This window comes from Tauraco erythrolophus, chromosome 2 (genome assembly GCF_009769465.1).
Source record: "Tauraco erythrolophus isolate bTauEry1 chromosome 2, bTauEry1.pri, whole genome shotgun sequence".
NCBI lineage: Eukaryota > Metazoa > Chordata > Aves > Musophagiformes > Musophagidae > Tauraco > Tauraco erythrolophus.
In genome coordinates, this window is record NC_141466.1 from 11,346,761 (window position 1) to 11,357,846 (window position 11,086).

The 11,086-nt window shown below is 40.3% G+C and overlaps 1 protein-coding gene across 2 annotated transcripts; it reads right to left on the reverse strand.

The window, feature by feature from the left end:
- Positions 1-2,145: 2,145 nt before the first annotated feature.
- CENPW (centromere protein W) lies at positions 2,146-10,117 on the reverse strand. 2 transcript variants are annotated; one of them, XM_086632093.1, is made up of 4 exons: positions 9,950-10,117; position 9,411; positions 4,891-5,004; positions 2,146-3,003 (listed from the first exon to the last, which is right to left on the reverse strand). In XM_086632093.1, the coding sequence occupies exons 1-4, from the start codon at positions 10,084-10,086 to the stop codon at positions 2,977-2,979; spliced, it is 279 nt and encodes a 92-aa protein (XP_086488219.1). In that variant the 5' UTR covers positions 10,087-10,117; the 3' UTR covers positions 2,146-2,976. The 2 variants fall into 2 exon arrangements, with proteins under 2 accessions (XP_086488219.1, XP_086488218.1); XM_086632092.1 differs by lacking the exon at position 9,411 and having other exon boundaries at positions 9,982-10,117.
- Between the last annotated feature and the right edge of the window lie 969 nt (positions 10,118-11,086).

Sequence of the window (11,086 nt, forward strand, 5' to 3'; positions counted from 1 at the left end):
CAGCTGCACCCCACTACAGAAAGCCGTCTTCTTTCTCAGTCACCTGCTTATCAATAAACATTTTTCTTCTTCTTCCGTGCCTTAATCACTTGTGATACCACCCACTGGCCCAGGGACTAACATGAGCTACGTGAAAAGCTGAAAACCAAGCCAAGGGCCACCACAAGTACTTTTGACAAATTCTTCTATTTTCTTCACTTCGACTTTTCCCCCTTTCATTGATGGTTATACTAGAAGGGCAGGGTAGGGCACGAAACAGAATACTGAGAAAGCTGCAAAGAAAAGAAAGAAAATGGAAAAATTGGATAGTGTCTTAGTATGCCTTTAATTTTTTAGGCCTTCTATCCTGCCTCCCTGAGGAAATGAAGAGTCATAATTATACTGCCTGAGCACCTCTCCTTCCCAAAATTTCTTGAGCCTTACCTTTAAAACCACAGGAAATTCAATAGTGAGTCATTAGTCTGAATGGTTTCTGAACACTAAATTTCGCAAGGTTTCCTGAAAACAGCTGAGCAAAAGAAACACCTTGTTAATGCATCAGCATGACTCTTCCCCCAATAATCCTTGCTTTTTTCCTCCTAATGGCAGAAATCAATACAGGAATTCAAATAAGAAAACCCAAATTCATTGGGCTTTCTAACACAGATCCAGTTTAAAAAGACATTATCTAGAACTACCTGCTTTGAAGTTTTGTCATTAAACAGACATTCAAGAACAGAAAATAGATTATTAGTATATCCTCCAAGACTGGAAGCATTCATGGATATTCAGACAACACTCCTGTAAGGAGTTTTGATTTTAAAATTCCAGTAAGGAGTATCAGGTAGAGAAGAGATCCTATGTATACACATGAAGGAGTACAGAAGAGCTGCCAAATATGAATACAGTTAACCTTATGGTGCGCATTCAAGAAGATGACACTAGAGAAACATAATAGCATTTCTGAATGCTTAACCACACTACATCAACCACATTAATTTTCAGTAAGCTTTATTTAAAATTTAAGAGAGAAGCCTGAATACCTGCCGAGCAATTGTGGTCTTCTGAATACCTGACTGCTTCAGCTATTATGAAATGTTCACAAAGTATTGGCAATCTAGTGACAGGACACAGGACTCAAAACTTCTCAGTGTTTACAGAAAAAAGTCTCTCTCCTATAAAAAAAATAAAGGCACCTCTTAATCATTAATACAGGCTGAAAACACTGTGAAATATTAAAGAAGTACACAAGTGACAGGTTTTAACCCTTCCTTGCCTCCCTTCCCCAATGGTACCTGATCATCTAACTACAACATGAGAATGAGAACATTCCACTAAGCTCAAAGTGGATCTTGCTCCCAGGCAAATCAAAAAAGAAAAAGTTAAAGTGGACATCAAAAGAAGTTCCAAAAGAAGCTACAGCACTCAAACGACTGTACAGTGAGGAAAGGTATGTGATTATACAAGACTATAAGAAAATATTTCAGGGAAAAGTTATGAGAAAACATTTCTAACAAAGGAAAATCTAGCATTGCAATAAAATTAAATCAGACAGTAATTACAAAAGAAAATATAAATATCTTGTCAGATGTCCCTTATTCCTGACGAACTACTTCAGGTTATTAAGTGCAAATATTCTAAATATGTGTGTATGTTCTCAGCTTTCTTTGTGGATTCCAAGGGAGTAAGAAAAGAAAATGCAGAATAAAGAATCTAGTTAACCTTACAAGAAGCAGTCTGTAAGATTAACTGTTAATACGAGTTAAGTATAAGCAGAAGAGACATCCTTCCTTTCTGCGTACTGTAAAAGGATGACTTTTCACAGGTTGTATAGGATTTTAAAAAGTGTCTGGATATGGTAAGAAATTTGAAGTCCTGGCATTACTCCAGCTTCCTTAGACTAAAAACATATTTATAAAATGCAATTCCTTTTTGCTGAGTTTCTACAATATAGTCAATAATGTGATAAACAAAATTAGACTACTCAATACATAATGTTTTTAAAAATTCTTTATTTTAAAAATTGCTCATTGTGCTCACTGTCCACAAAACTGTACTAACAGTTCAAACCGTGAGATTCAACTATATTTTTATTAAAAGATTTATCAAGCAAAGTGTTCAGCAACTGTTTAAAAATATCAGAATAGGAATACAATATGACTTTAATTTAAATAGGTATTTTTATATAAGGTACATTTCCAGACTTCTGACAAGTTAGAATGACACTCAAAAGGGAGGAGAAAGTAGCTTGGCACTCATGCCAACTTATCTTCATTATTTGTACAGGATCTAACTGCAAAAACATCAGCTGTGCCAGATCTTTTCTTTTCGATAATGTGCATCTGTCCACACCAACTGCATGAGAGACCACCAACTTGTCTCATATACCACATCAAACCATACGCCAGCTTAACAATTCACAGCATGATTTAGCAATACAAAATATTTATTCTTTCCCAGAACACAGAAGTTTTAGCCTACTTTTCAAGGTAATTTAAAAATATTAAGATATTTATAAATAGACTGAGGCCAAGATATTTAATACACTAGTTTCTACACCGATTGTTTTGAAAGCCAAGACTTTGTTTAGCTAGGAAATCTGCTTCGAACTGCATAATCTATAATGGATTTAGTGAAACTTGCAATTTTTATTACTGTTCTCCTTTAAAAGTTTCACACTTCTAATAATACATGACACATTGTACCTGAAGAGTGTCTACAGTATAGGCATTCCTCCATTATTATGGAAGAAATAAGGTACATTAAAAGTTTTAAATGACAAGTAACACACATTTTAAAATTATACATGAAGTGTATGAAAATAGACATTGTAAGATTGTTAAATATTGTTTTAAAGAAACAGCAAGATACTCAGAGTCAGGAGACAGACATCAATGAAACTAAATACTTCCACAAGTGCAAAAGACGTCTCACAGGATCTCACATTAGTAGGAAAACACAGAAAAAACATGCTTTGAAATTCCAGTGGACTGTTTTCTAGCCTCTGCTTTTCTTTAAAATAACCTGCAAAAAGAAAAAAGTATATTTATCACTGCTTTTATCACTACAATCCAGGCAGCAGCAAGAGATCCAAAGCCTAAAGCTTCTCAGATCAAAGGCTCACCTAGCCAAACAATTTGTTTCCAAGAATCACCAAGGGTAAAAGTCTAGCGAAAAGGTTAGGAATAAAGCAAGAGCATACAGAAAAATGCCATATCAGAAAGGTGTTTTGGTTGGTCTTTTTTAAAAATAAGAATTAACCAGGAATTCTGTAAATAAAAGGCTTATTTCAAAAATGAATGCTGAGAAATGGCAATAGTGCTCTCAAGCTGTCAGCAGATTCCTTGAAGCTCTTACCCTGTTAGGCCTAGACAAAAAGAAAAAAATAATAATAAAAATAATTTTCAATCGTACAGCTACTATGCTCAATTTTTGTTTGTAATGCCTTATTTCTTTCTATATCAAGAGTGCCCAGACCATTGGAAGGACATTTTTTGGTTTGGAGTTTAAGTTGAAAAATGAACTTCAAAGCCCAAGTGGGACCATTTAAGTGTTAACATTATTTTAATAAAGACAGTTTTTCCTTTCTTCTCATCTTAAAAAAAAAATATAAATAAATGGAGCACAAAAACGTTCAAATAATGTTAAGATTGCAGTTAAAATTACAAATGCGTAAGGCTCCAACTGTAACATTCACTTGGCTACCCTACACATCCTGTATACATTTCTGTTACTATAGTAATGGAAAGTATCAAACTAAACATTTCACCAGAGGGGAAAAAAAAAAAAACTGAAGATAAACAGAAGCCACAGAACCCAAATACCAGATAACACTGAGTTTCATTCTTCCAATTTGCCCAGCAGTAGTAGGTGGTTGAACAGATAACAAATTAAAGAGGTTGGGATCCTCCATGAAACCTAGGTGAAGCAGACATATCCTAGCAAATTAAATGAGCTACGGAATACAAAAGGATTTCAGTCATACTTTGACGCTGCTCCAGTTCTTTCAAGGGAGAGAAAGCTGCATAACACCTTCCTCCATAACACCTTCCTCTTTCCTTTCTTTTGCATGTACACAAAACTTATTGTGCTCTGTAATGCAGAGGATTCCTCCTTACAGATATTACTCCAGCAATTTTTGTTATGCTGAACTACCCACACAGCAATCCACAGTTTATTCCTCCCTTAGCTCTTCCCTTGCAGAACACACCATCGCACAAAGTATCTGCTTGTTCATGCAGTATCCACACAACGCTGCAGGAACCCACTTCATAGATTTCTAGGTTGGAAAAGACCTTAGAGATCATCGAGTCCAACCGTCCCTAATCCCCATTAAACCATATTGCTAAGTAGATCATCCACTCTATTCTTAAACACATCCAGGGATGGGGACTCAACTACCTCCCTGGGCAGCCTAAACACTTCAAACATCTTCCAGACTGAGCAGGTAGGAACTGAAAGTGTGAGATATCCGAATGTCTTTGAGCAATTTCTCACTTGTTCCATAAAACTTCATGTAGATTACAGAAGTTAACACAGCGTGCTTTCTTGATATGGTGTCATTTGAAATAAAGATCCTCCAACTTTGGAATTTGCCTCTGTTCCCTGGGCTTTCAGCCCGTGAATGCTTGCTGGTAGACTACTGTGTAGACTCACCCACATATTGAAACGATGAATTTAAACGTGGAATAATCAAGAAAAACAGGGTTATATTTAATAGGGCAAAGGGAGTTAATTTGATGTCTTGGTAACAGTGAATTATGGCAATGATGGATTAAAGAACACTACGTTTCCACAGGTTTTGGATTATAAATAAAAACATATCAACACTAACACCGAAATTTTTGTATATGCTGTGATAATACATTTTACATTAAACAAAAAAGAAAAATATTAAAAATACTTTATTACCTTTGCTGCAGCTATAGTGTGCTCAGGTTTAATTATTTTACTTTTGTTCTCAAAAGCATTTATCCTGGCTTCTTCTGCTAGTCGATGGAGAAACAGTAAGAAGCTCAAATGCACCTTTAAAAGAGGGAAGGAAGAAAAAAAATAAAATCAAGAAGGATTCAAACTGTTTAAGCACAAGGTTGGTTTTTTTCAGAGGCTCATTCTTCGAGATAGAGGATTTGCATATTGGACTGCTTCCAAATTCCTCAAAGGTGTTCTCAGGAAAACAAAGTACCACTCAGTTCAAGTCTTAATAGATTCCCAAGATATTCCTTACTGCAAGACTCTTGTAAATATAGTTTAAATTAGCATACTTAAATCATAAAAGTGCTCTAGAAATTATCACACAAACAACATCTGATCTAACAGAAATCAAATCTGATTTTTATTAGCAATTTTTTATAAAATGTAAACATAAATATTGCAGAATAAGAAGGAGCGTTTTTGCTTACTAGTAAATATAGTCAGCTTTCAGTGACTACAATGGCCAGACTTGCAATGAAGAGCAAATTCATCCCTGCCTTATGGACCACAAACAAGTTCAAAGACTTCTGCCCCTTTTCAGTGCAAAGGAGCACTGACATTAATTTCTCCAGAAGCAGAAATTCTCCAGTCAGGAGGTTCTGTCCACTTTTTCCCCTGGTCATCACTTCATCTTTCCACATGAAAAGAGCTGGTATGGCAGTATTCCGTTCAATACAGAATGCTGCTCTGCTAGTACAGAAGCAGCAAAAATTTCAGCAGGCAAGGAACTGCTCCGCCTTGTAGTAAAAACTGCCAGCCAAAAGCACCCCTGCGAAATAAGGGACCTGTAATACAAACCTCTAGCATTATACAGACATTATGTGAACTATTTTCATAGTCCAATCTGAAAACTGGTAATTGCACTTTTTGTAAATTAAACTTTCAAACAATATTAACTTTGCTATGTAAAATGTACAAAAATGCTTTTTCAATCAAGAGCTCAAGAAAATATTACTAAAATATATGAAAATTTTATTTGCATGAATTAGGCGATATGCTTATTCTGCCATACCTGATCTGCAAAGTCTAGAAAGACATAACACGGAAAGTTACAAGTTAGAGTTTATAGGAAATACTTTGGCAGTGGGTTTGCAGCACAAAGAATCTTTAGAGGACAGGCATTTCGGTGTTCACATGACAAGCCATTTAGGGTTTTTTCTTAATCTCCTGAACTAAATGAAGCCAGCGTGCAAGAGATAAATTTACATTATATTTGGCATTGTTTGGAAACATCTACTACACGAAAAGCAGATGTTCTTGCAGATTTATTTAGCAAAATATCAAAGCTGGTTTTAAACTAGTCTTCAGTTACTCACACAGAAACAACCTCCCAACAGAATCAGGCAGTGGCACTAAAACAGCGTTCAACATTAAAACTCTCATTATTAGACTTATCAACGTGGAGGTTAGATTTCCGGAAACAAACTGAGGGAGCGGAGGGAGGTGGAACAAAAGCTTCCGTACTTGCAATTCTTGCTGCTGAGACACCTAAAGGTAAAAGTGTCAATTTTAAAGCTGCCTTTAAAAACGGCATCTCCTCTGTATCTTTATTTTCCTATTTCCAGCGTGAATTGCTGCATGAGGAGAAGCTTCCCCTGAACTCATACAGGTGTAAACATGGTCACAGAAGAAAAATCAGAACTTTCCACAAAAGAGCACACATGTTAATAAATATTCCAGATTATTCAAGGCAATCGAGAAAGGCTAATGAAAGGCAGAACGACTGAATGCCATGAATGAGAGACAGTTACTGACAAGTACCTAAGTGATACCAGATTTGTTTAAAGACACACTGCTTTACTACGCATTATTGTCCCTCTGCATAAAATCTGAAAACAGTTCTGAACTACTCGTGGAAATCACCTTACACAACAGAATGCTTATTTCTCACAATAGAAAGGTTGTAAAGTTTTAAGAATGTATGTAAAAACTCAGAACATTGCTCGCAGAGCAACTTCCACACATCCGTTGAACAGAACTAATGAACAGTAGGGACGAGCTTCGTAATTTTGTTTTGCTGCCATAACTTCAAAATCATTCTTTAGACTTATATTTTGCCTTCAATGTACACTTATTCATCATTCTACGCCAATAACAAAGAAAAAAATGAGTCATTCGATGCAATACTTTAAGCTTTTTCTGCAATGCAAATACAAACCCACCCTTCTAGCATAAAACAAGCAGCTGAGTTCCTGCTTTTCTTTTGTAATTTCAAGCTAGAATAAAGTTTGCAGTTTTTTCTTCTCAGACCAATGGGGGGGAACATCTGAACTTCAGTACCAAAATCTTTACCTCTTATTTTCAAAAAGGTAAATAATTGAGTACTAAGAGCATTAGAAAAATCTTAAGCACTAGTCCCACCTCTTCACTCAAAGGTATTATCACACTCCTTCAAGAAAAACAGCTTCTTGAGAAAGTCTGATGAAATTTGTTACCTACACTGCGCGCAAAGATGTTAACACACCTTAGGAAATAGGTTCTGACAAAGCTTCAAATTTCAAAACAGACTTGAACAAAAGAATCTGAGAAGTGAAGAAGAAACTCCATTCAGGTATTTAACAAAATTGGCTGAATTCTCATGTCCTTCAAACTTGTTAGTAATGACCATGTAAGAAGACATTGGTTTCCTGAGGAAAAATAATCACTCAAGGTCAGGAAAGGGAAACAATCTGATCCTATCATAAGCCAGGTGGGCAGACCTCCTCACTGGACTGGCTAAGTACCACAGTAGATTCAAACATAAAGCATGGATCATTCAGGAAGATAGCCCAGAAACTGAACTAGTCAACCCTCATATTTCCCTGCAGAAGAGACAAGCACTCTGCTCTAAAGTACGCAATCTAATCACTCTTGCAAGGTTTGTAGGGAGTAACAGAGACATTAAAAACATATTCTCAAAACTTGTTACTTGTCTAACTACAGGACTAAACTCCCCCCCTTTTTTTTTTTTTAATAAATCAACACAGCTGGAATTTTGCTTATTTATTCATAGTAAAGAGCTAAAAAGCTGTTAGCCACCTGCTTAGTTGAAGAACATCATGGACAATCACTGCCCCGGACATTCCTGTTTAAAGGTAAAATTAAAGAACCAAGCCTCTTAACATTAAAGGCCATTTAATTTGACATCGCCAGAAGAGAAAATCCAAGCTTCCACCACATCATTAAAATTCATTCTCATCTCATCCCATCTTTTGTTTTGGAATAAGTATTTGCACAGCCATACTTTAAGCTAGATCAGGTTGTTGTAGTTTATTAGTTTCAGCCAATTCAATTCACTGATTATCTTTCAGCCCACAGAACACTAGTGCCAGGACAAGGAAGAGATGGGAACCAACGGCCAAGATTTGGAGGGATGTCCCACTTCTTTTCAGACAGCTACACTACCCTGAAGCCAAATGAATATCATCATGGCAACACAGACCAAGTGTTACTAATGACTACAAAATATTTTATTAGTGATTGTGCAAGTTTCATTACTTGACTACTGCATTCCACTGAGTAAACTTTGAGCGGTCTGAGCATGAGAAGCAATGGGCCAGGTTCTCAGTCCATAAAATACTCCAAAGATAGCAAAAGCAGTAGGAAGAGATAATATTTTTATTAGACCAATTAGAAAAATATATACTGTTTACATTCAAATGTAAACCCTCTCATGTAATTATCATATTAATTCACATTAATCTTTTTGTTTAATTTTATCTATTTACATTTAGCTTCATATATCCAGATACCAACCTTCAAGATGCTGAAAGACACAAGTTTTAGACATATATGAAACATGGACTTACAATTCGAGTCAGGGACCACACAAGTATACAGTATGCATTAATGCTCTGACAATGACACACATTTGAAAACAAGAGGGCATGACAATCAAGCAAGTTAAGCCTATTAAGTCACTTCAAAAAATATTATTTTATGCAAAGACATTCTTTTTTTCAATATGGCAGCTACCACAAACTCTCTCGAGTTCGGGTTTCCTTGCTGTAGGCAAGTAATTTCTTGGTGAGACAAACCTCTCCTGCACTACAGATCCCTTATTACGGGTCAAAACAAATCCACCTTTATCAGCCTCAGTTTTCTGAAACTTGTTTGATGTGGCTGTGTTATCCCTACACCTTTATGGCAGATGTTTTCAAACCATGAACAGGATCCCAACAACTTATCCTCCCCATTAGATTACTAACAAGACTCGTCATTCCTCACTTTTGGACAGAGACTACTTAGATGGCCTTCTACAAAACTATGATCATCCAAGACACCTTAACAGCTTAGCAACTCATTAATCATAGTTCAGTTGATTGATATTTGTATACCTGAATTGCTCTGCACAAACAAGAAACATCAGCACATTACAGCCACATAATCCAAATTGCTATTTCTCAGCCTGTCTACATCAAACTCTTCGAACAGCAGAGTGCATACGTAGTGACACAATATTCATGCATCAGCCTGACTCTGAATCCCCAAAGTCACTGTCCAAACCTACAATACAGTAGCCACCAGCAAAGCAGAAAGCTGCAATCACTACTTGTTAGTATTTTATTAGACTAACCATCTATCTCCCTGCAAACTTTGCCTCCCATCTGCCTGTAGGTCACTGCAGGAACACCATTAGTAACAACGTGACATCCCATTACACCCAGCAGCTCCAACCTGCTCCAGCGCGCACAATCCGGCGGTCCGTCTTTCAAGTGATAAAACATCTAGAGACTAAACGTCCCTATTTAGGGACACCCGCCCCTAGGCAACCAGGAATAGCTGCAACTTTCCGCCATGGCCAAAAGCACAACTGCTCCCAGCCCTGCACTACGACCCCAGCCAGGCTTCCCGGGCGAGTCCTCATGGAGCTGGAGGATTCAGCCCTTGAGCTCGCCGCGCTGCCCGAGCGGCTGGGAACGGCAGCCGGCTACCTGGGAACGGCAGCCTGTGCCCGGAGAAGGCAGGCGGGAAGCTGCCGGGGCCGCGCTGAGGCGCCGAGCGGCCCGCGCCCGACTCCAGGCCGCACGCCCGGCGCTCGCTCCTCACCAGCAGGTCGGCGTTAGCCGCCAGGCGTAACTGAGGCTTGTGCTTCTTTATGATCTTCCGCAAGGTGCTGCGGGGCGCTGTGCGCTTCATCCTCGTCATCGTCATCCTCCTCCCGCTGAGGGAGAACGGGCCCGACGGCTCCCGCCCAACCGCCGTTCGAATCCGCCGCCCTGGCGCAGGCGCGCGCCCGCCGTGACGCACTTCCCAGCGGCGGGACGGAGCACCGCCCCCGCGGAGCCGGCGGGATCCCGCCGCGTCCCGCCCCGCTCCCGCCGCGTCCCGCCCCGCTCCCGCCCGCACGGAAGCGGCGCCGAGGCGTTTCCCTGGAAACCGCATGAAATCGTAGGAATTAAGGGCGAGCCGGACGGCGCCTCTGCCCCGAGCGAACGCCGGGAGGGAAAGGGGCGCCGTCGCACCTGCGCTGGCGGCTCTGCGGCTCCGTGCCCGCCCGCGGCTCTCCCGAGCCCCTCGGGCGCGCCGGGCCTGGCCCGCGCCCCCGGCCGCTGCTGGCGGGCGGAGGCGATCACGTCCCAGGGGCGGCGGTTCCCGGATTAGGAGTTCAGCCCAGTCGGGGCGGCCGCGTACGCGGGGTGAGAAGAGCCCCCCGAGCTGGTGCCGCCTTTATAGACGGGTCGCAGGTGGGCGCTGCGACAGTCGTTCCCCTCGCAGGTCTCTGCGTGTCACACCGCCTCCCTTGTAAACTGACTGGAGCGGTGGTGTAGCTCAGGATTTGCCAAGTTACCCAAACCCCCGCCCGCCCAGGCCTTTTTTAATCAATGAGAAAGAAAACGGACGTGGCGGTTTGATCCTGCTCAGGCAGGGGGATTGGACTAGATGATCCTTTGAGGTCCCTTCCAATCCCTAACATTCTGTGATTCGGTTTCCTTACCGTCTTTACCGAGCCTTCAGACGTGGTTGCTGCCATGTGCAGAGGTTTCCCAAAACGGAGGGAACGTGGCACCGGTCAGAGGCACCGGCATGGTGGTGCCTAAACAAGCCTCAGGCTCACACCTGTGGATTTTAAGCTGGTGATCGTCTCCCCAGTGTGACAGAGTTTAATTGCCGCAGAGTTCGAGGGGGTTGTACAACACCCTTGTTCTCTCCT

Bases quoted from the DNA above. Each gene is read 5' to 3' on its own strand.
- CENPW (XM_086632093.1), bottom strand. From the start codon at position 10,086: ATGACGATGACGAGGATGAAGCGCACAGCGCCCCGCAGCACCTTGCGG. The intron at 3,004-4,890 runs GTAATAAAGTAT...TTCTTTTTGCAG, and splicing joins ACACTATAGCTGCAGCAAAG to GTTATTTTAAAGAAAAGCAG.